The 25,747-nt window shown below is 42.3% G+C and overlaps 1 protein-coding gene across 1 annotated transcript in view; it reads right to left on the reverse strand.

Annotated features, from left to right (window-relative positions):
• Positions 1-420: 420 nt before the first annotated feature.
• Positions 421-25,747, reverse strand: part of CENPF (centromere protein F) — a 50,004-nt gene continuing 24,677 nt past the window's right edge. Inside the window, exons 11-20 of the mRNA XM_016224645.2 lie at positions 25,087-25,222; positions 19,803-23,206; positions 15,777-18,539; positions 14,360-14,512; positions 11,771-11,947; positions 11,346-11,507; positions 8,952-9,117; positions 7,303-7,773; positions 5,677-5,855; positions 421-1,365 (exon numbers count right to left, since the gene is read on the reverse strand). Of these exons, the coding sequence (XP_016080131.2) occupies positions 1,168-1,365; positions 5,677-5,855; positions 7,303-7,773; positions 8,952-9,117; positions 11,346-11,507; positions 11,771-11,947; positions 14,360-14,512; positions 15,777-18,539; positions 19,803-23,206; positions 25,087-25,222 (7,809 nt within the window). The 3' untranslated portion in view covers positions 421-1,167. The remainder of the gene's footprint in view (positions 1,366-5,676; positions 5,856-7,302; positions 7,774-8,951; positions 9,118-11,345; positions 11,508-11,770; positions 11,948-14,359; positions 14,513-15,776; positions 18,540-19,802; positions 23,207-25,086; positions 25,223-25,747) is intronic.

The raw sequence follows: 25,747 nt of genomic DNA on the forward strand, positions 1-25,747 counted from the left end.
AATCTGGACAGAAAGCCAAGAGCAAATGATCTTTTCCTAACTCGTATCCTGGAAAACTTTTTTACCCTGATTCAAGGCCACAAGGACACGTTCCAAAGTGTTTAGATTTGATATGGCTCATAATGCCTGCATATTTTCAAAGCCCTGTCATCCAAATGAGTTGGAAAATACCACATACTTGTGTCCTTGCTGATACGATTTAATGGGGACACTCAATATGGTAGACACTGGCTGGACGTAGTGTATTCCCATATAATCTTCATGGCCCATATTCTGAATCGTCTTTCACTGTAACTGAGTGTGTTCACTCACTACGTACACTAGTGTCAATTGCTGAACAGTTTTGCTTTTGTAAGAGGTTGCTGAAGTTGGCAGGAAGTGGTCTCAATGTTCATAATGCATTTATACTTAGGAGTCATTTTTACAGAAAGAAAAGTGATTTTTTTAGTAGGAAAAAATGCCTTATTTTAATACAACATCACTATTTGTGAGCACGCATGACAAATTTTTTTAAAAAAATGAGTATCACAATGACAGAAAATTTGATATATTACACCTTCAAGGAGACTGCAACCAGGCTACTTGGAAGTAAATACACAATTCCCACCACCGCCACATACAAATATGTACACATTATATAAACAAAGATTTAGAAGACACGTTGGAAGAGAAGGGTGGACATGGCCATATGTGTATATGTGAGCATATTTTCCTTAGAAACATATAACATGGTTTTCCTTCATTTTAACTCAGCTCAAAGAAATTCTCAATCTAAAACTAAACACAGGAAATAGCATAAGGCAAGTTTACATTTTCCTGGGAGCTATTAATTGGAAGTATACAATGTTTTGCATTTTTTTTAGTATAAAATCCACACACAAACAGAAGTTATAATATAGTGCTTGCCACTCAAGTGCAATATTACCAAAAGGCTTTCTACACTACAATTTACAACACTGAAAAGGAGTATCCATGCGGAATAGGTGATCAGGGCTTCCAAACACTTCTAATGGAGGATCCAAAGAGTACAATGCAGTTAGATTGATAAGGGATTGTCTTCTTCCCACTGACAATGTGTCCCTGCCTAAAGACAAGCCCTTGCCGGCACGCTGCTGTGTAGTCACTATAGCCACCTGCTGGGGGTCCCAAGGCGCAGGCTCGTCTCCTCTACTGGACCCGACAGCTCTCGCTGGGCTTGGTGGCGGCCTCCGGGCCGGGGCTGAGCCGGCCTCGCTTGGGCCTCAGGCCCTCCCGGGGGCTGCCCGCCGAGCGCCTCTCAGGAAGGTTACTGACCGAGAGCGGCCTCGCGGTGGGTTCTCGGAGGGTGGCGCCCCGCTCCGCTGGGCTCTCATGGGCGACCTTGACCTGCAACACAAGCACCTTTGTTAGAGGTTTCGACCACATCCCACTTCTGCAGCATCAAAAACGCTGTCACCAAATGTTAAGTTAAACCCTTCTTCCCAGGGAGTTGTACAGCTTCACCCCGTCCTCTCGCCTAAGAACAGGCCCCATCGAACAACTAGGGAGATGTCGGGCCCAACCTCTGACGAGTCACCTTGCAAACCTTGACACCTCTGACGGCCAGGCGGGCTCCCAAGGCCAGTGTGACACCATCAGACCACAGGGCAGCTCTTTGTAGGCGAAGACTATGTCCCCTTTACCTTTGCACCCCTTGTGCCCACAATACGCTTGACTACCTGGCAACCGTTCCATACACACCCAAGAGAGAATCCAGGCCAGCTTCTATCTATCCTAATTGAGCCCCTGCTGTCACTCCAAGGAATCTATTCCAAATGAGTAATGCGACCTCCACAGGGTGTAGGCTTTATCTACATTTAAAAGACCTACCACCTGTTTCTCACGCAAGGGCATTTTAACCCTCCCTACATGGCTGTTTTGCTCCCATATGGGATTTGGATCACAGCAGAAGGGCAGCTATGTAATAAGTCTGCTGGTAGGAAATCCCCCTTCTGATGTCCTGCCTTTTAAGAGCAGGAAGGATCTCAGAAAATGTGAGACTGTAAGAAACAGAGGAGAGTCAGGACTTCTGAGGTTTACACGTAGTGAAAGAAGAAGGGGGTTGAAGAGAAAATGGAGCAAGACAGGTGAAGTGCACAACAGCTTCATTTAACCAAAGTTAAAGGCCAGAGTGGGAGAGTCAGGGAGGAAGACCTTTACGTAAAACTGGAGGACGGGCCCTTGACAAGGGTGATGTGTGCCCAGCACCGACACTGAGAAGCAGCCAACTGCCGGTGACCTCCTTCTGAAGCAGTAAGAAGAATGGAAATTATTTCCCCACTTATATTCTTTCCATAGGAAGTGCGTTGCTTTAAAAGGCAGCTAAATACTTTTCATTACAGAAACCATTGCAAATCTGGCCAACAGATCAAATCCCTGGGAAGCCCTCCTCCACCTCCGATTATGTGCAGGACATGTAAAAGGAGCAGCAGCCTTGCAGGCCCAGGACCAGGACTCAGTGGAAAATCACAGTCATGGAAAGTTGAAGGAAAAAAACAGAGTTTTATGGTACTCTTTTTTTTTTTTAAGTAGAAAGTGATATAAAAGGCAGGCATTTCCCTTGAACCCATCAGATGCAGGAGAATCAAATTTCTAGGTTCACCATAAAAAAAGAGAAAGCTCACATTGGGAAAAGAGAATCTAAGCTAGTAAAACTCTTTCTTAACCCCAATTAAACAGCCAAAGTCCATCCCTGCACTTCCCCCACCTCTAGATTCAATTTTTCTGAGTTGGGGAAATTATAGTCTGTGATCAGAGTTTAAACTATGCTTTGATCCTCATGTTGGTCAGTTAGCCTCAGATTTATCAATAATGAGGTCAAATTCACCAAGTACTTACACTCTTAAGTGCATCCGAAACCTAACTGTCTTACCAACTGTCGGCAGCCACATGAGGAGAGGGCAAGTGTGCGGACAGCTCAGTGAAAATGGACCTCATTAGCAGGGGAAAAACAGCAAGCCCCCCATACTGGTGACTGACTGATGCTGCAGTGACAGCACCATCCTCCTCCTCCACAATTCAGTGGTCGATCCACCAGCACCAGCCAACCCCAGGTTCAGGTCAAGTCCACACACAACATGCTCCTTTGTCCCCAGCAAGCTAGGGGCTCCTAGACTTATTCACCCCAGAGACATAAGAGAATGACCCTCACCTTGCCTGTGTTTCACCCACTTTCCCCCCTGAACTTGTCAGATGTCACCAACGGTCCTGCTACATGACCCAGGGAATCATCTCACTCAAAACTCAAGCCATTCCCTTCAGGTAAAGGCTCATAATCCAGACTTTCTAAGCAGCTGCCTTAGAAAAGTGATGCCCTGCTCTATATTTTTCAAACTGAATGATGAAATATGCTTAACAGATGAGGCAAGCATTTTATAAGGCGACTCAGAAAATGCTGAATTAAATTAAAATTCAATAGGCTGGGTTTTGAAGTTTGCATCTAATCACGAAGTCTCCTATAACCTCCTCTCAAGAGGGAACCCCCCATTCACTTGCACACGTGCACGAATTGCTTAGCAATTTATAACCGCTGCTGCCTCCTGCCGCCTGTAGCTAGCACACCGATAGCCGATCTGCAGGAAACCATGGTTACAACTCTGCACTGGACATTCAACAGCAGTGTGGCGAGCAGGCCCCCTAGTGTGTAAAGCCTGTTTTCTTAGAGGTTAAGTCTCAACTCCACATGTAAACTGCTTTACTATCACTTCCTGATCACAGAAGGGGAAAATGACCCGTGTGATTTTATGAGATGATTTCCTAGCACACCTTTAACCATCTATTCATTATTGCAGTCACTTCAGGACAACATCAACAGCTCCATTCATTCAACAAACATCTGCTGAATGTCAGACATGTATCAGACATGGGGACACTGGTAAACCATAATCAGGAACCTCACAGAATTCACCCTGCAATTCAGAAGGCAGACTTTTAAGAAAGTAATTACAATAAAGTGAACTGGCATAAAATAATGGAAGTGCAGGGCACTTCTACCTAGTCATGATTTTCTGTTTAAAGAGCCAGGCAAATACTTCGCTTCATCCCCACAAGTGGGAGACCAGCAGGAGGGCTACTCGTGTGCACTGAGGAGGAGGGAGCAGCTCCCAGGCAGCCAGCTAAGGAAATGGCCCGGCCCTACCAGGATCTAAACCTGACCCCTGGATTGCAGGTCTGGGGCTAGCTTATGGGGTAACAACTTTGGTCAAGCTTGGAGGCTTCACCATGTAGAGGCACTGGTTGCTTTATGGAAAAGAAGCTGTTGTTATGGCCACTGGAAAGTCAGGACCTATTCAATAAACTCTCTTCAGTGTTTTGTTGTTACCAGATCTAAACGTTAAATCTAAATGTCTGTGTGTGTGTGTGTGTGTGTGTGTGTGTGTGTGTGTTGGGGGGAGCGGGGGGGAGAAATGGGGTAATTGATGGAGGAAGGAAAAACATTGCACAAAATAGTAGAATATTTCTAATATAAGTAATGGATGGTCGACTTTAATGAGTGAAAGAAAATTTCAGACCTTTCCTCCTCACCCTTGAGTTTAAAAAAAAATTTACTATAATATAAATTATGAATAAACTTAATACTAGATATAAATTCCTCAATACTTAGACCTCTTATACATCAACAAACAAATTTGCAAATATGCTCATTCTGATGCAGCTAATCGGCGATGTCACTGTTTTGGTACCCAAAACCCCAATGAGAAGCGCACCCGCTGACTTCAGAGTCATTACATTATACTAAGAGGGGTGACGACACTTTCAAAGCTTCATTTGCTGGTTCAAGTTAATCAGATTGCACACTTCAACTCTGACAAGCAAGCAAAAATCAACCAAGTTTTAATATTCTTGAAGCTATTCCAGCAACTTCCAACAATATTCCTGTAATCCGTAGCTGACGAAACACTGGGAGAAAAGCAAGACCATGGCACTGAGGGAGAGAGCAGGCTTGAACTCTGGGCGTTAAACCTTTGACTCTCACTTTCCTCCTCCTTCCACGATACTACTTGCAGTGAGAGGTCAATAAAGAGAGAACACGAAATGTGAGCATTCAATAGGATGCACACACTTGTGTCCCCCAATGGCAGCTGCAGGTGTGGATTACAGTGATGCAACCAACATTTGTTAAGCAAACATTCCCTATGCTTTAAATAACATTTACTGGGCTGTTTGCAAGGGACAGAGATCACTATGGTCCTAGCTCTCAACAAGCAAAATTGTATCCATAAACAGAGCTCCTTACTTTACACATCTCATAAAATATGTGCTTTATGTAGAAAGTAAAGGAGTAATAAAAAGTGAAGAATCGGTGCAGCTGGGTGAGAAGAAAAAGCATGAAACTATTATGACCGATGCCTGTGCCAAAAGAAAAACTAGCTCTTCAAATCCTTCAAGGGTAAATTCTGACATGTTCTTACAAGTCTTCTGAGGTCTAACAATGCCACTTGCCATCAAACTCCATACCTGGCCTGCTGGGTCAATGAGACTAGAGAGCCCAACAGTGATACTTATCCCCAGGGCTGCTCACTGACCCACTTACGCCTCAGGCAGAGAGGAAGGACAGGCTTTGAAGGGCTCCCAAGTCCCAGCGCAGTGTCAAACCCTCACCCGGGGAACACTCATTTCCTGGATTTCAAACTGCAGATACTGTTCAGAGGAATTTACCTTTTGTGATCTGCTGCCACCCACTGTTGGTTTCGAGGTCTCGGCGTGATTTTCTTTGTGGGTACTTGGTGGGGATGGTGTTAACTTCTGGGCAGCAAGGCGGGGGCTGGTCCTCGTTGCCATGGTTGTTCTTCGCAGGACATAAGGGCTTGTCTTTCCCGTTGGGATATCAGCAAACCCTGAGGACAGAAAAGGCTGCCTGTCAACACTGCTAGGTCCAATTCCATGCATAATGGAAAAGACACGCATTCGAGATAAACCGAGATAAGTGGAACTCCAAAAACGCTTTCTCCTAGCCACAGTGGACAGAGATTAACTTCACAGCTACCCTGGGAGCCGTCAAACTGAATAACTAACTAACTAACTAAAAGGTTTTCTCTTATTAAAAATGTAAAAAAAAACACACAATGGGAAAATACCAAGATTTCCCTGCTTCTTCTATGAGGATGTCTTAACTTGTGTTTTTCTAACATCTGAAGAACACACCAGATAGGCCCTTCTGTAAAACTTGGATTAGAGAGAGGGGGAAAAAGAGGGGAAAATGGAAAGAAAAAATAAAAACGAAAGGCCAGTTCTTGTTTACAGGGGGGAAATGTAAAATGCTAGCAGCTTCTTCAGGTGACTCCTCTCAGAGGCGAGATCTGACCTTGCTGAGAGTGATTTCAGTCTCACTGGCTGCATACATCACCTCCTTCCACAGAAGGCCCTGACGTGATTTGTGATGACCAAGAGGAGAAAATCAGCCCCAGGGACACTAAATGACAGGATTATCACACACACTCCAGAGTGGCATTAGCAGGTTACCAAAGCAACATTTGGTTTGTTTTTGTTTTTAACCCTTTAACTACAAATAAAAAACAGTAAGGAGAAAACAAAAGCTCACTCTCTGGGGCTGGATTTCCTAAGGGCTAGAGTGACCCAGAACAGTGCTTCTCAACCCATCTATGGCTAAGAATCAGTTTTGATAATTTTAGGGGGAGAGGGGGATAATTTCTAAACTTCTATGGAATAATACTTTTATACAATACAGTAAGAACAAATCATAAAGAAATGATTATGTTCTTGGATGTTGTGACAATGTCAAATTGCTATGAAAATTTTAAGCTCTTACTCTTGATTTCTATACATTTTTTTTGGTGATAAACCAGTAACAAGTTCCCTGTCCCTAGGACGCACTTGGAGGATCACTGAGGTTTAAAGAAAAAAGGGGGGGTCCCATGGCTCCAGCCAGAGGGCCAGCATCATCGGGCCCATCGTCCAGGGCCTGACTATGAACAGGAAAGCTTGAAGAGTACCCAGAAGAGCCATGTTTACAACACTCGCCATCAGCTTTCCACACGGCAAGATGGGGATTTTTCAACACAGGAATATCAGATTCTAAACAGGTTTTTAAGTCATTTTGCAAATGTACTAGCACTTTCTGTAGTGGGATATGAGCAACTATATCCTATTTGGTCTCATGAAATAAAGAAAAATATACACCTTAAAAGCAGGCGATCGCTTCTGATGTTAGTTCGCCTAATTGCACAATAACCTAAAACTCAACGCTTCTGTCTTTTCACATGGGAAATTCCATGTGGGTTTTCAAAAGGACATAGATAATTCTGTTTTACTACCATGCCATACCTTTCTTTACAACTTCTGGAAGCCCCTCGAGCTCAAATTCAGCATCTTCTGCACCCTCTGCAGGGTGAACACTTCTGGCCGCCTTCCGGCTTCTCTTAGGAACAGTGTCTGGGGTAGAAGGCGCTGTTCCTCCCCCACTCTCCCGAATCCCACTGGGCCTTTGCCTTTTGCCTGGAGCTTTACTCTGGCCAGATGATTCCTGCTGTTCAGTAACAGAGGAGACTGGAGATGGTCCCGGAACCACAGAGTTGGGCGAAGAACTTTGGGCATTAGGTTGAGATTGTTGTGAACGCAGACAAGTGACTTGTGTCTCTAACACCTCTTTGGCCCTCTCCAACTTCTCGTGGCTTATGAGCAGCGAACAGTACTTATCCAGGTATTCGTCGGCCTCCTTGCTTTTCTCTTCAAGGGTTTCTTTCAGTTCTTTCACCTCAGTCATTAGTTCATCGACGCTGGCATCCACAACAGGACCTGTCAGAAGTCACATCATGTCACTTGACACTCCTCTAGCTGACACTGGACATCATTAAGCAAAAACCTTAGACTTGTTTTTCTATGCTTTTGTAGAAGTGGGGGAGATGTATCTATGCATGTTCTTAGAGTTCAAACAACCCTTTGTTGGGAGGGATCACATCAAGGTAAGTAGTCTAGTAGATTACATAAGTCTTAATAGGCCAGCCTAAGTAAAACCCACCAAACTCTCAACCTCGTATGTCAGCCAGCACATCAAACTTTCCTGTAGTTGCTCCTATGAGATCAAATGGATTAATTTAGCACATCCCCCATGTTCCCTGTCCAATCTTTCCACCATATGGGAATGAACAAAAATGTAAGTTGGTAAAGAATATGAAGTCTTGGTTGTGATGGTTTTGGGAGGCAGAAGGGGAACAGTGAAAAGACAGGTCCAAAAAGCTCTGAAAACCATTTGTAATCATTGGAGAGTCCAATGGACAAAAGCTTGGGGGATGCTATAAAGGTAGGAGTCTTGGTTAACTTGTAGCTGCCATGTGGCGTAAAATCCATTAGAAAAACTCCCCGGAGCCCAGTACACTCTGAAGACTCTTCTGGGCAGGAAAGATCATTGGCCCACCCTGCTGAGCTTTGATCCAGCACCCTGCCGAGCTACGGTCCAGAAGAGCCACGTCTACAATGTTCGCCACCATCTTTCCACATGGCAAGAAGCATTCCACTCAAGCCTAAGTGGAGAAAGGTTGTCTTTTCTTTTTTATTTTACCTCCATATCCAAAACTATAGCTCCCCACCCCTCCCGTGTGGCTGGTCCACGATGATGGGCCAGGGCAACCAGAATCAGCTATTTGAAAGTTGCCAGCGCCAGCTCAAAGGCCAATCTGCCAGTGACGTAGGAGCTACAGAGATGGACGTCACATGAAAAAAACTTCCTGGAATGGCCCATCAGCAAAAAGATTTTTATACGTTTCATCGAACAGAAGATGCGATAATCCTATTTCAAAATGTAGGCTCCATTCAGAATCCTATGAATGACCCCAAGCTGAGCACAAAATTCAGAAACTGGAAAATGGACAACTGCGGAGAATCAGCGCGCAGGACTAACAGAGCACTAAACCCACGCCCGTGCACACACCAGGACTCGCGAGCGCTGGCTCCTGGCTGTGCCCAGCTGGCCCCACCTGATTTCTGTTTCTCTCGCGTGGCGTCTTCAAGGCGAGACAGCTCTTTCTGCAGCAACTCCTTCTCCTCTTCCAGCTGCTTACAGGATTTGATCAACAACTTTATTTTCCCCTGGGCACGCTCCTTTTCCTTCTTCAGCTGACTTGCATGTTTTAGATTGTCCATCTACAAAACAAACACTTGAATTTAAAGCCTTCAATATTTTTATGAGGACAGAGGAAACTAATTATGAGACACAATTTAAGAATTATTATGTTCAAACTAAAACATCTAAAGATGAACAAAACAATTCACCTTTTCTACTAAGTTTCCCAAGTCTCCCCAGTAGACACTGATTTTGCCACTCCCCTTCTTAGTATCAGCAAGCATAAAGCGTGGTGCTAAGACAAGGTTCTCTTAAGTGGCTCACCACGCCAGTGTTTATCCAACGGGAATCACACCCAGAGGGCAGGAATAGGGATCCACGGACATATTCTTGGTGAGTCCAAAATTCGGAAAGAATTATATTCCCATTTGTAATCTTGTGCTGGTGCAAAATTTCAATACCTAAGATGGCATTTGTTTTAGTCACACCAAATGAAAGCTAAAGAATATTATGGATCACAATACAAATTTAAATTTTATCAGTAGCAACTGGAAAGTGAACAGAATGGTGGGAGAATTAGAGCTTCATGTACTTCTCAGAGAGTTCAAGTTCCTTAACCACAACTGCAACATCCAAAAGAAGCTCTGCAAATGATTTAGAGGCAAAACTTCACCGGATACCAAGGTATTTACAGCTTTTATTGTTCCTACCTTGAGAACAGTCACACATTTTGCTATAGAAATATGGATTGGTATGAAGTATTACCCCAGGTCCCATTAGGATATCATATAATACATGGCATATGCATTGTATTATGTAATATCTCAAAAATGCAGAATTCTAAAACAATTTAGCTCTAAGAGTTACTGATAAGAGATCATGAATATATAAAGGCAAACCAAACTATAAAAAAAACACACCCAAGCACCATTATCCATGCTGCTAGCCATTTAATTATTTGTATATTTCATCTTGAGGTCACTTATTAGCAATGCTGCAGTTCATCTGTACTTGTGAAATTTTCTATTTCTGTTTCCAACCATAACCGGATTAGAGATGGATTAAGTCAATTTCAACAATGCTTATCAACTGATACCTCATTAAAATTATATGTAATCTGAACAGACTCCACAATGCATCATTTTGTACATGGTATGTATACAAATAGACATTCCCACAGTGAAACTGTCAAAGATTAAACAGGCAGAAAGGGAGTAAATAAAAAGGTATACCCAAAACTACTTTCTATTAGTCAACCTAACATCTCTCATTTTGTAAAAGAACATCACTGACCATTGTTATTCTGAATTTCATGTGTGTATTTTATTGGTATACTTCCTTCACCATGATAACTGTATAAGGGCGATAAACCTAAGAAGTTTATACCTAGCTTTCTGTCTGAATATATTCAATATACAAACATCATACTTTTAAAAATTTAAATCATCTTTTACAAAAGACCTTTACAGGAAGATATTTATTTTCCAGGTTCGTTATTATACATTCTGGATGGTATTCATTTTATGAAAAATATCTGTAGGAATCAAAGCCTCCCTTTCCAAGTAGAATTCCTGAAGCACCACCTCCCGTCTAAGAACCCTGAGAGGAGGGTTCACCTCCATGTTCCCTAAAGAAAAGAGCTTTATGGTCCCTCCACAGAGAGGGAGAGGAGAGTGCACACATACCTGTGCCTGACCAAATGCTCTACCTCATCTTTGCCAGAGGAAAGTGGGTTTGGTGACAGCAGTGAACTTGGAGACCCATCAAGCAAGACCTTAGAATTAGCCACCAAGTTACCTAGGGGCACCCCCTAATCTGTTAGTAGTTTGAGCTTCACGTCTATCTCGAGAAGTCTTTAACATACTCTAGTTTGAGAGGGTTCACCGAGCAATGGATAAAGTTCATTCAAGCTATGAGACTGTAGGCCATCCACTGATTTTTAAAAAAACTCAGCAGTGCCCTGGCCAGTGTGGTTCAGTTGGTTGTGCATCAACCCATGCATGGAAAGGTTCAATTCCCGGTCAGGGTACATAGCCAGGATTGATCCCCCATCGAGGTGCAGACGGGAGGCAACCAATGGGTGTTTCTCTCTGTTTCTGTTTCTCTCTCTCTTTCTCCCCTCCTTCCTCTCTAAAAATCAATAAAAACATATTTAAAAAATAAACTCAGCAGAGAACTGATGAGATTATTATTTATAACTATAAAAGCCTTTTTCATAAAAATGAAACCTCATCATTCAATACCATTAAAACAACGATTATTCTGTATAAACCATTCGAAGTCATGAAACAATGAGAAGTAAACATACCTTGGTTTTCTTCCATTCTTCTAAAAGCTCAGTGGCCGCTTTCAAGGAATTATTCAGTTCTTCTTTACTGGACTTTAAGAGGTCAATCTCCACCTTCTGAGAGCTGAGACATTCTTCCATAGAAGCCAATTTCTCTCGATACGTCTGGATTTCCATTTCATGCTAGGGCAGAAAATGCTACTTTAGCCAGGAGGTTCAGCTAAAAACATTGTAAACAAAACAAATGAAAAATAAAATTGCTGTTCCAAGGACCATTTCAAATGGTCTTGAAACTCTCCTACTATTCTACTCCAAGGTGGAATCTTTAAAAATTCAGTTATAAAATGAGACACGTTCAGATAATTGGGGGAAGGATGCCTCATTCCCATGGTCAACACACACTTTCCAGCCTTCCCCCCCGCAAGTAACCAAACTCCACACTTCACCTGTTCGTTTGCGTCCAGAAGCAAAGTTTGGTGTTTCTTTTCAGCTTCCTGGAGCTGGAGCTGATACTCAGCTAGTTCTTCTCTCGTTTTCTCTTGCTTTTCTATCTGGTCTTTGTGTATGCAATCCAAGCTGCTTTTCAACGCACTGTTTTCTAACATGAATTCCTTTAATTTACCCTAATGAGAAAAGTTATACAATCATGGGAAAATAACCAAGAACCTTAACATGTCTCTTCAGGAAATACTGAGTACCGAGGGGATAGAAATAAGACAACAATCTGCACAGAAGAGTATATAAACAGTGTATTCGCTGTAACTACAACTTCATCTGCAGTGACAATTTCCTCTTCCAGCCCAGCCACCCCCAAGGTCACATCCACTGAGACCACAGAATCTCTGAAACCTGACTCCACTAAACCACTCCGGGGCTATACCCTCTGAGGCTACAGGGCTCCTTATTTAAGTGTTTCCATTGCAGTAATTCCTTGACCCCGTCAACAGCACCACCATCACGACCTGCACACTCACCAGCTTAGATTCCACGTTCAGTCACCAAGAATGTCCGTCCAAATGCCCTCTCTCAGGCATTTGTGCAGGACAGGCAAAACCCGAGCCCTGGGGGCATCTGCCTTGCCTGCGCCTGATCCCAAACAGCTGCCTCATTGTGTCTATATGCATGTCGTGTCCACTGCCTCATGTCCCACTCACTCAACCCTCTCCAACCTGGTTTCAGCTGACTCCTCTGAAGTAGCTTTTCATGGCATCGTCCACCTCGACGCTGCAAATCCAAGGGGCACGCTTCAGTCCTCGCCTCATCTGACTCTCAGCAGGATCTGAGCTGCTGACCACTCCTGCCTTGAGAGAACCTCCACTCTTGGTGGCCAGGACATGATACTCCCCTGGTTGGCCTCCTTCTGCTCCATCTCACCCCGCACGCTGGAGGTCCTCTGGGCTCAGTCTGTGTTTTCTACCACTCCCATAATTTTTAAATACGACCTATATTCTAAACTAGCCAAATGAAGGTACCCACCCCAAAACTTTTGTTCAAACTCCAGCCTGGAGTATTTGGTGGCACTCTGGACATTATTCTACCACTTTACCATAACATGGCCTTCCTTCCTTTCCAATCTTTTTCTATATCATTTTCCATCTGATTCCAGCCACAATGGCTTCCTTTCAATTTCTAAAAAAATACAAAGATCTTTCTAACCTCAAAACGTTACCACACTGCTCTCTAGACCCAGAAGGTTCTGTCTTCTAGCGGTTCTTTGCATGTGACATTCTCTTACCAACCAAACTCAACTAGGTTGTTGCCTACCCCCACCCCCCAATCCCAGTTTTTCTGCAATAAAGAATCTCATTTGTTTCCTTTATAGCACTTAGCAGTTTGTGATTACTTCATGTTTCCTATTTAACGCTTTATTGTGCCTAGACTATAAGCTCTGAGTAGGAGCTGCACAGGAGACCTACAGTTCAACATTTTGCCCCCTAACCTTAGCAGTGCTTGTTAGTTATAGAATAAATAAATGAGTGAATGAAGCCACTGCAAGCTACCATACTCATATGTATAAATCTAAGGCTAAACACCTAGCTTTTCTTTTCAGTAGAGCCTAAAAGTGAAATACAGATAACAATATACTTGGGATAGTCCCAAGATGCTCAGTGCCAAAGGCAATTTCAGCAGATGCAACACTCAAATTTATCATTGGTACAAACTCCTTCCACAAAGCATTGCCAGAAAACTCCTTAAATCAATAGCTGAGATTAAATGCCAAAACTTTTAAATTTTCATTAGCTTAAAATACAGTAGTTAAAGGAAAGTACAAATTTCCCCAACTTCTTATACAGGCTGTAACAAATGTCATTTCAACTGCGATTATTCAGGGTCATAATCCCAACTCTATTTCGCTATCCTTTTGTAAGTATTCCTCAGGATGAAGCTGCATGAGGACTATATGGATATGGGAATGTTTACCATGTACCTGGGTCTGGCACACAGGTCTCACTGCATCTGCAGCTCTCCATGCACAGTGGCTGCTACCTGGGGCTCAGTGTTAAGAGACTCAGGAGGAATCGAGGCGGTCTGAGTCAGCAGCCTCTGCTATGGGAACAGCAGTGGGGAGGGGCAGCTACAAATCTGCCACAGTAAACCTGCTCTGAAATAGCACCCGAGACTGCTCTCCCTTTCCGTCTTACTGAACTTTCTGTTATTTTGTTAGTTCCTAGCTAGATCAGTGCATCTGTCTCCAGCAACGTTCTGGCTTGTGATCTGCGGCAGGCTAGGAAAGTAGCCTATTGAAAGCTTTGTGAAATCTATTTCTGCTGTGAGTTAATACAGTACAAGGGTTCCCCCATCTATGAAAAAGCATCTGGGCTCCGTGACAGGTCTGGGTATGTGTTCAGGGGCCTCTCGTGACTCCTGGGCTCACAGCAGTGCTGGCTGGTGAAGATGACTGCAAGTCTGACCATGACATAAGCGCGGGGTTCCTTTTCTCCAAAGCTAAGACAGTCTGGGACATGGCAGGTCTTACAAAAACAAACAAGAAGAATGTGCACAATGAATTATCCATCGGTCACAGAGAAACTTACTTTGCTGCTCTTTACTTCTTCTGACATTAAATTTAATTCTTCAGTTAGCCGATTTTTCTCCCCGCTGAATTCTTCTTCCAACGTCGACATTTTCTGCATCATCTCGTGCATTTCTCTCTGCAGCTCAGTCTCCTTCGAAGTCATTGCATTCACCTGAAATTTAATCTTTCATCAGGGCCTGCTTTTGGTTGTCTGTTTTGATCAAATTAATCCCTTCCATACAACATATTCATGACATCACTTCAGGCTTCAACAAGAAAATGGGACCCAGCTAAGCCTCCTTTTACTAATCCACTCAATTAATATGCTCAGATCCTACTGGTGCTCAGATCCTTTCTTCTCAGCAAAGATTTAATAAAAGACAGCAATAAGAAAAGGATTGACAAGGAAAGATAATATTAGTATTAAAGTCCTGCATAAAGGCATTAATTTGAATTAAACTTAAACCTCAGAGATCCTGTATGAGGCAGCGTCTTAGATTTTTATCATTTCTAAGATCTCTATTAATCCTCCGATGCCATACTGAGCTGCAAGAAACACGGCTCTGATCAGCACGGCCAGCTAAGGCTCTCGTTTGCATTTGCTCCCTGACGTTGAAATAGTGTGGTATATTTTTCCTAATCATCTCCACCAGAGCCGCCATCTCTTGCAAGCCACCCGAAAACTTGAAATTCTTGGAAAACACAGTTATGATCGATCCCATTTTCTGGACACGCCCTTGCTCCTTTAATATCTGTCCAGTAAAACTGTGATTTGAAGGAATCACTTTCCTACATCAGTAAGCAAGCATAGAGGGCAAAGAACTTAAATTTTCATTAATAAGTGAGCCTATTGATGGCAGATCTTCCCTTTAATCATCAGCTAACAAAACAGGAGCCTGCAGCACAAGAAGGTACAAAAGAGGGGCATTGAAAGCACAAATTCCCGAGGACACGTACTGGGAGCTGTGAGGGTTCTGTTGGTGACAATATCACCACCCTAACAGCTTTTTCTCCTAAGACAATAAAGGCAAGGCAGGGGCGAAGGGGCTCCCTTCTGATCCTAACTAGTACCCGTTATACCCTCTACAGCAGTGGTTCTCACCTGGGTATGGGAGGTTACTATTCTGATGCATTGTGGGAAAGGGAAGTGTAATGAACCAGGAACTGCATATCCCAGAGCTTCTCCCATGTCCAGGTGCCACACTGATAACCTAGGCCAACGCATAGACGAGTCCCATGCAAATGTGTGCCACAGCAAAGCAAGAGTCACTACTGCTGCAGCCAGCTGAATGTCCCCAAAGGTCAAGACCCCGTAAACTTCAAGCCTTTACCAAGTTTGGTCCAATACTGCAAACACCGTCCAGAAGGAAGTACAACTCACCCAGTGGTTTCCCTCCCTCGTGACAACACATGTAAATGTATATAAAGCCACTTACTTGTTCAACAAAAGATATTTTTTCCATTTTTGTCAATTCAAGTTCTTTCTCCAGGTCCTTGTGAGAAGCCTGCAGTGCTTCAAAGGCGTCCTGCAAAGCGTCATTTTTGGACTGTAGCCCTTGGATCTTCTGCTCCAATTCCACCGTCAGAATCTCCAGGTCTGCTTTTTGCCTCTTCCAAACTTGCTGCTCTCCTTCCACCTGGGACAGTTTAGAGACAAGCTGCTCTCGGTCTTCGATTTGAATTTTTAGTACATTGATTTCTTCGACCTTCTTTTCAAGTTTCTGTTTACCATCTTCTACTTCCTGAATAAGGCCGTTCACAGAAGACTGCAAAATAATGCAATTACTTTTGGCCTCGTCAAGGCCTTGCAGCAACTGAGACTTCTCATGTTCAAGATAATCTACTTGACCACTCAGATCCTGTTCTCTGGCCTTCCAGGCCTCTTGGTCATCACACAAGGCCGTCACTCTCTCCTGAAGCTCTTTCAATTGTGTTTGAAGCCTCTCCTCAGCAATTTTAGATTCTTCTTTCAGCTGAACTTTCTCTTGCTCTTTTTCTTGCAATAGATTTTCAAACGAAGAATTTAATGTTTCTAATTCAGATACTCGGCCTTGCTCTTTCTGCAGTTCTTCTGTCAGATTTTCTTTCTCTGCCCTTACATTGACAAGATCTAATTCCAGATCTCTCAGATTTGGGGCTATCTCCTCTATTTTTGCTTTTAGGGCCTCCACCTCTGCTTTGGAATCCGCCGCTTCCAGAATCACAAGCTCGTGGTTTTTTCTTGACATCTCCAGTTCTTTTTCAAGGTTCTCTACCCTATCCTTAAGCAAATCCGCATGATGCTTACTTTCCTGCTGCTCTTTTTCATCAGCTTCTAGGCGCACTTTCAGCTTTTCGATGCTCTTTCTCAGCTGGTGCACGCCCTGCCCTGGGGAGCCCAGGCTCTGTTCTCTGACCGTCCCGGTTTCTTGGTCATCACACAAGGCTGCCACCTCCTCGCTCAGCTCTTTCAATTCTGCTTGAAGCAATTCCACTGCAGCTTTGGATTCTTCTTTCATCTGTATTTTTTCCTGCTCCTTTTCTTGCAATACAGTTTTAAAGGAAGAGAGTAGTGCATCTAACTCAGACACTTGACCTTGTTTTTCTTGCAGCTGCTTGGTCAGATTTTCTTTTTCGGACCTTATCATGATGAGGTCTAATTCCAAAGCTTTCAGGCGTTCGGTGGTCAATTCTATTTGTGTTTTCAGGGTCTCCACCTCTGCTTTGGAATTCTCAGCATCAAGAATAACTGTCTCTTGGTTTTCCTCTGCCATCTGCAATTCTCTTTCAAGGTTCTCAACTTTATCCTGAAGGGAATCATTCTTGCGCTCACTTTCTTTCAGCTTCTCTAGGACATGGAGCTGCCTCTTTTCGTCAGCCTCGATGCGGACCCTCAGTTTCTCAATGCCACTTCTCAGTTGCTGCACCTCGTCCTGGGTTGAGCACAGCCTCATGGCGACCTCGCCTTTTTCCATTACTGCAGCCTCCAAGGCCTTAGCAACAGTCAGCTTTTCCTGCTCCAGTTCACACAACTTGGTCTGCAGGCTCTCCGATTCCCTTACAAGCGATTCCTTCTCGTTATTCAATTGTCCGATTTGGTTTTCCAGCTTACTTTTTTCTAAAGACAATGCCTGTGAGTCCTCTCCCAAGCGCTGCAGCTGCTCCTGGAGATGGGCGTGATCTGAGGACAAAGTCTGAAGGAGCTCCGTCCTGGCCTTCAGCTCGGCTTCCACCACATCGACGTGCTGTAGGCACTCCCGCTGAGGCTCCAGCTCGTGAAGTTTCTCCTTCATCTTTTCAGACATCAAGTCCAACTCGTTGTTGTCTTTTGACAAAGCATCTAATTCTCCATGAAGCCTGTTTCTCTCACTTGTGACCACAGAGAGCTCTTCCTCAAGACAGCTGATAACTCGCTGCTTGTTTTCACTGTCTTTTTCTAAACGCAGCTTCCCTGCCTGAACTCTCTCTAAGTCAGACTTGATCCTCTGCAGCTCGTTTTCCACGTCGAGGAATCTCTCTCTCCAGGGGTCAGCCACCTTGGTTACACGATCTTCAGTAACTTCATGGGACAATTTAGCTGTGCCCATTTCTAAACTAGAGCTGAGGCCTCCTGAACTTTCTACTCTCTGGTGGAACTCTGGGTTATCACAAGAAAGGATTTTCAATTTTTCCATTAAATCTGACTTTTCTTTCTTAAGTTCTTCAACTGTTTTCCTCAGTTCTCTGCATGTTTCAATCTTGGTAGTTAGTTGCACTTCCTGTAAGTTGAGTTTTGAATTTAACTCTTTTATTTCACTTAACAAAATTTCAACATTTTTGTCACGTTCCTCTATGACATGAAGTAATCGCAAATTCTCATTTGATGTCTCTTTTACCTGCAGCTGGAGATTCTGAGTGGTTACCTGAGTCTCTAGAAAATCCATAGGTACCAAAGCATTAGAACCAGAAAGTGACAACTCAGAAATGCATTCTGGAAAGTCCTGGGTTTTGTCTTCCAGTGGGGAATCAGAATTGGTTTCTGGAGACAGCTCCTGAGGACTTTCTCCTGCCTGCAGAACTGCCACGGTCTTGGTGACTTTCTCCACCTCTACACTGAGGTCCTGCTGAACATCTTTTTCACAAATCAGATGAACGTCCTGCTTTGCTGTTCTCTCTTTAGTTTCCGAAGTACATTCTTCTGATTTTTTTGTGTCACAGCTATCGTTTCCACCCTGAATAGCCTGAGTTGTAAAAGATAATGAGAATGCATTACTTGTTTCAGGAATCATCATAATAGAATAAATTGGCTTCATTGCTACTTTATGGAAAGTGGTTTCTTGCCTCTGCTAAATATGTCTCTTCAAGTGACATATTTCATACATTCTCTTCTCTCCACCCAAATATTCAACACAATTAAACAAACATTCAGTAAGTGTTCTCTCTAGGCAAGGCACCGGGTAAGGTACTTACAATGAAGGCAAACTCTCCAGTTATGTGATCATCTACACTGACATACTTGTAGTTCATAGTTTTTCTGGCTAGGAATAGTGAAGGTAGCCTAAATATAAAATTTCTCTATGATGATCAAACAAGAGGCTAATCAATTCCACATGAAACACTCAGCTTTCATCTTCAGCACTTCTGATAGTCTTCAATAAGAGAAGGCAGTAAGGTTCCTGACCAGATTGCCAGCCCAAGGACTGAAGCACAGAGCCTGCACTTACTATCTATATTCTTAGATAAATCACATGTTCTGGACATCACCTTCCTCTCATCTGTAAAATGGGGATCAGCTGCTGTGACTACCCCTGCTGCCTCCTCACCACCTGTCTTTCCTATCTTACAGAGGCAGACAGAGGGAACAAAGTGACACTCATCAACTGTACAGCATTATTAGTTTAGGTGGCAGACTAGAAGGACAAAGCTGTAAGTAACTAAGCATTTTTGTACTCAGTAAAGAAAGAAATGCCGTTTTAAATGACTAATACCAAATCATAGATTTGTATCATAGCAAACTGTTAGAAAATGGTTCGGTAATATGTAATATACTCATATTAGTTTCACTGACTGTAACTCTATAATGTTAAAAATAGCCTGAAAGTGCAAGAAACGCTAAAATTCATATCTCATTACCATTCCTAAGCTCTAATATAATATACAAGTGTGCTTTATTAACACACAAAGAATGAAAACCTACAACACAGACATCCTGAAGACACCATTCTGACTTCATAATGTAATTTTCTCCAGGAGAATATAAAAAACATCGTAATTTCCCATATAATAGTGTTTAAATGTAATAACTGTAGAAATTTAGCTCCCCAAGGTTTACTCATGTTGCTAAAGTTCTGATTTGTTTTCTTTAAGAACTTTGGGATATTTTCTTATGCCTCTGAACTCTAAAAATATTTTAAGTTAGGTTCAATATTGATTTCAATTCAACAAACATTTATTGACTACTGGACATATAATTAGAGAAACAGCATGTAAACCCATGTACTCACATCTTCAAGGTCAGTGACGAGCAAAGACCGAGTACTCAAGTCCAGGCCTTGTAGCTGGAGTCGTGCTACCTCGAGTTCCAGTGACAGGTGTTCCGTCTGTTTCTTTTCTGCCGCCAACTTGGACTCCATCTCCACCGTCACGCTTGCCAGCTTCTGTTGCCACTGTTCATTTTCTGACAAATGCTGCTTCCTAAGGCAGTCAAGCTCTTCCCTTTCAGAACTTAGTAACTGTTCAAGCTCTTCAATTTCCTTCTTTTTCATGATCTCTTGATTTTCAATTTTCTCTTCTAGCTTTTTGAGGGACTGCAGGTATATCTGGCAGAGGATCTCAAGTTCTTCAACACTCTTCCCTGGGGTGGATGGGACTGCTTTCTGGGGCAGATCCTCCTCCTGCAGACTGCTGTAAGATGCCTCCTCTAGGTTAGACTGGTTTGTAGAAACACTCCCTTCTAAATTATTCAAAAGGGATATTTCCCCTGTCTGTTCCAGAAGATCTTTGCAAAATGACAATTCTCCCAGACTTGTAAGACTAGGGATGTCAGCCACACAAGAGAATGACAGTGACAGTGAATGCGCCTCCCCGGGTTCCATCTTCCCCTCCTTCACCAAGTCACCTTGAGAGCTTCTCAAACTCATTGACAAGACCGAATTCTCGGCCTTTAATGTGTCAACATAGGACTGTAGCTCTGACATCTTAGAGCTCATTTGGCTGTGCTGATCGTGTAAAATTTTGTGTTCGTTTTGTAAAGATGACAATTTCTCCTGCAATTCAGCAAGGTGCATTTGAACTTCTTTGTTCAACAATGTCAAGTGTTCATAGATGTGACTGTGGTCCAAAGGATTTAAGGACACCGACGTCTCTGCATTTTGTTGTTCGCCAAGCTCACCTTCTGGCATTTCCTCCACTAAGTCACCTTGGCAATGACCATTTTCATCATTTAGTATTTTAACTTCACTGACTAGGTTCTCAACGTCTTCTGCCACTTGCCTAGTTGCTGTGATACATTCTGATCTTGAGTCACTCAGCTCAGATACTGATCCAAACTTTTTACCGCGCAGCATTTCACACATGGTCTCGAGCTCATTCAGCTTGTTCATGGCCGTTTCTACAGAGCACTGTAGATGCGAGCTGTTGTTTTGACTTGTTGACAACTCATGGAGCATGGACATATAATTTTCTTCTGTATCTACTTCATGGTCTTTAAGGCCACTGATCTCCTGTGACTGAGTGTCTTGCTGCAAATTTCCAGATCCAAATTCTCTTTGAATTGTCTGCAATTCGTGCTGTAGGTGCTTCTTCTCCTTCTCACTTTCCTCAAGTTGTACTTCCATGTGTCTTATCTTAGCTTCTAATTGTTCCAACTGTGCATCATAATTGTCTAGAAGAGTTTCTTTAACTTCAAGCTCCATCGGCAGCTGAACATGACATTTATGCATCTTATTGTCTCTTTCTGGCACAGAGTCACTAATTGGGTCCGATTCTGGATTCTGATGCTCATGTTTCGTCTTCATTAACTTCCTCAGCTGCTCAGTCTCTTGTAATAAGGCGTTCATTTCCTTTTGCATTTTGCCGCGTTCTTCTTTTAAGGCCACAATCTCTTGCTTTAAACCATCAGCCTCTCTCTTGGAATTGCTTTGAATCTCTGTGATCTCAGCTCTCAGATCTCCTTGCAACGACCCCAACTCTTGTATTAGATTCTGGTTTCTTTCTTCGGCTAAAGCTAATTTTGCTACAAATGCTTGGTGTTCCCTTGCAAATGTTTCCTTTAGCTGTTCCAAATCATTTTTTCTGTCTTCACTAACACTAGTGAATTCATTTAGCATGCTTTCTAATTTGGAGTTTGTTTCTTGAGCTGCTTTGTACTTCTCGCTAAGATCCTCAAATGCATTTCCTGTATCTTCACATCTCTGTAGTAAAATAAGTCTGTCTTGCTCGTACTGATTAGTTAACTCTGAAATGCTTTTTTCCCTTTCAACTAAACACTGTGAAAAATTCTCACTTTTTTGGAGTAAATCCATCTTCTCTTGATTTAAGGTTGCGTGAAGTTCCTTGAGAGTCCCATTCTCTTGGGTCAGCTCTTCAATTTCCTTTTTATTTAGAGAAAGGATGGAACTCATTTCCTTTTTCTCCGAGCTCAGAGTTTCGGACAAAAGTTGTAGCTCCTTTAGAGATTCCTGAAGCAAGTGGTTGCTCTTTTTTAATTCTTGAATCTCTGCTTGCTCACTTTCTAATCTTTCATTCAAAAGCTGCAACTCTTTGTCCTTGCTCTCCAGGGCAACTAAAGTTTCTGCAACAACATTCTGATGGACAGAAGTGTCTTCCTGTAACTTGCTAATGCGTTGGCTTGTTTCTGCCACAAAACTTTGATGCATCTGTTCTGCTTTGACGAGGTTTTCTTCTATTTCTCCTCGGATTTGTGCCAACTCTTCACACTGCTTTTGCAGATCTGAGTTCATCTGCTTTTGAGACTCCAATGAAAACTCAAGAGAAACGACTCTATTTTGTAAGATGACTGAATTTTTTGGACTTTGGCCTGCTTCTACATGGCCGTCACTCCTTTCTGAAGGCATGTTTCCTTGTTCCCCAAGAACATTTGCAAAGGAATTATTCACTGCAGACTGCTGCTCAAGAGCCAAAAGGCTTCTGGGATGAGCCTCATTTGCCACCAAAGAATCACTGGATTTCAGCAGATCCCTGAGGCTCTCATATTCTGCTTGCAAGTCTTGGTAACGTTGGTCTCTGTCCACTATTTCACTTGATAGTAATTGAAGCTTGTGCTTTAGATCTTCAACTTGCCCAGTAAGCTCAGAAACTTTCAAACACATATTTTCCATTTCCTTCTTATGTTTCTGATCTGAGAACTCAGCTTTCTGCTGTAGCTCTGTGTAAGCTTGTTTCTGTGCCTCTACCTCCGCAGTCCTGCTATCAATCACATTGTGAAGGTTTCTCACCTCGACGTTTAGGTTTTCTCTTTCCATCTCCAATGTGCATACTCTTTCGTTGTATTCATTGCTTTTTATTTTTTGTGTCTTAAGACAAGTTTCCAATTGATTAATTTTACTCTGCAAGCTCTCCTTTTCTGATTCCATCTGCTTTATAAGTTGTTCATTTTCACTTTTCCAACGAGAAAACAGAGTTTTCTCTTCTTTCAATTGTTCAAATTCTTTCTTTTTTATCTCCAAAGCACTCAATAAAGCTTCAGACTCTCTCTCTGTTTTGCTTAACTTTTCACTCAGTTGTTCAATGTGATGTTCCCTTTTCTTCAAAAGGTCTTGAGAACAGTCACGCTGCTTTTCCAGGTCAGCCAAGACAAGCTTCAGTTTCTCTAAAGTCAAGGAATTCTCTTGCTGATTTATTTTTTCTTGAAGATCTTTTAACATGGATTCCTGAGAAGTATTCTTAGCTATTAAAAATAAAATATAAAAAGCCCTGTCAATGTTTTTGGTATTTATTTTATAAGAATTTGAAACTGAAAAGAAAAAAAAAATCCAAACAAACCAACAACTTCTCATCTCTATAAAAACTGGCTTTATTGCCCAGTACCTCCTGCAAAGTAGATAACCTGACAATCACCTAAGCTTATATGAAGACAATGAGAGACAAGGTCCTTTTAGGGATGGTAATACATTTGTTCAGCTTCTTTCTAATAGCTTAATAAAGTGTTGTTGTATAAAATACCAAGAGATTATTTTCCTAAGCACTTGAAACTTTTTTTCCTTCTTTTTCTTTGTATGTGTTTATGTGTGTGTGTATGGGAATACTCTCTTTATTGTGCCTCAAAGATGTTGCATGTTTTAGAAACTGAAGGCAAGACCCTCCACCAGCAAAGAGATCACGACTCACTTTACTGTGATACTCGTTTTTTGCAGTGGATGCCATCAAACCCACCATATCTCCAAGGTATGCCTGTATCTTTCATCTCTTTTGAAATACTTACTGAAAGAACGAAAACTGTGACAAAAGTAGAACTGAAATGGAAATGTCCACTTCACTATAGAGTAATTCTGATTTCCCAGAAAAATAAGTAACAACTCTACCATTTTAGCCAAAATCCATAGGATTAAGTATAAAAGAGTAAAATGTCCTATAACCAGTAACTCTTGAGGCCTATATATGAGTATTATTGAGGAGCAATGTCACCCATATCCCAGCCCCTCATAATAAGGGTGATGTCTATGAATTCAAGAATCATCTGGAAGCTTTTTCAAACTCCATTACAACCCTGTTTTCTGCCCCAAAACACACCTCTTGCCACTGGTCCCATCCTGTTGAGAATAACCTCACTGCTTTTATTCAACAGTGATGGGAAGGCTTCATATTCCCCGAGTCCAATGTGCGAGAATATAAGTTGAGAATCTCCATAGTAGGTGATAAAAGCAGCACGTGTTCCAAATTCAGACATTTCAATAAGTGGAAAACAGATCCAATTTTTAACCTGCTACTCTCAGCCTACCTACTGAGTGATGGCTGTCAGTCGGCCACAAGGGCTATTAATCATCTCTGTTCGTGAGGACCTGAGACAATGACCCTGGTGACCAACACTGGAAAACCCCCAACCCTTCACTTTTCCCATAGTTTTCTTTCAAGAAAGACTGACATTTCTACCTACTGCTATGGAAAAATTGAAAGCTGTCTTGGAAAGAGAATTTAAAAAAGAAAACAGTCGCAGACAAATGTGACATAATCCACAGACCAAGTTAAAAGAAATCCTAGATGTGCAAATACCCCAGAATAAATGTAAGTAGAAGACATATGGTACACAGATAAAAAGGAAACTAATGGTGGATTCATTTGATGTGTAAGCATAATTCTGTAGCTATAAAGTAAGAAAATAAAACCATTCAGTCAAGTAAATCATCAAAAACCAATGGTCATTAAGGGCTAGGACAACATGCACTTCATACAGAGATTTTCCATGATAAGGGAAATAGTAATGAGAGAGGAGATGAGCTGTCTGAATGTAACTAACAAACACACTTGAGACCATCAATAGCACTCTGGGGCGACAGGCAGCACTGACAATTTACTTTTGTGTGGAAAATATTTACCCCTCTGGTCTCAGAGTGCTGAAAAAACAGGCATTTGGGGACTCGATGTGTTCCATTAAAAAATTTCCAGCTATCACTCTGGAAACTAAGAAGTGGGAGGGAGAAAACATTCTCCGCATCCAACGCAGATGTCCTTCGAGAATATACGGAAAAATTCCATTTCTAATGCCATCCATCCTCCCTCGCAGGAACATTAGCTTAGAGGAATGACCCTAAAACACCCAGTTTTACTTACCCCGCATTTCTTCTGCAAAATTCTGGCTCTGACTCAGACACTGCTTGGTCTTCTTCAGTTCCTCCTGCAGGTGGCAGACTTCTCTGGCGCTTTGCTCTGACTGGCTCTTAAGGAAGCTGTTTTCCTTCTTCATTTCCTAAAGTGCACATTTACTTGGTTATAATCAAACAAAAGCTCGGGCAAACTACGACTTCTGCCTTAGTAAAGGGCCTAATGGAAGTGACTATGTATCTCACTAGGGGGAGGAATCACACTTTCCCTCTGAGTAATAAATAAAGTCAGACATTTTTGCTTAAACCAAATGAGTTTATGAACAGAAGTTAAAACTAACGCACAAAACCCAAATCTGATGATAATCCTTTTCCTTTGAGAAATATATTTCTTTGAGCTTTCTAGTTTGTCCCTAAACTTGTTAAAGAGTTAGCTCCTCAGGAAAATCCTACTTAAAAGATCCTCAAAGACACAAGCTGAAAGTTCCTATCATACCTGAATGATCAAATATATCTTTGCAAAGATCTAATGTGCTAAAAAAAATTCACATGACAAATTTTTACTTTACACTGTTAAGCCATCTTAAGGTTCACTGTTACAGGGATGTCTTTATGAGTAAATTATCTTTGATACTTTTATCAAAAAAATCTACAAGGGGCCACATGCTAGA

This window comes from Miniopterus natalensis, chromosome 19, assembly GCF_054644295.1.
Source record: "Miniopterus natalensis isolate mMinNat1 chromosome 19, mMinNat1.hap1, whole genome shotgun sequence".
Classification (NCBI taxonomy): domain Eukaryota; kingdom Metazoa; phylum Chordata; class Mammalia; order Chiroptera; family Miniopteridae; genus Miniopterus; species Miniopterus natalensis.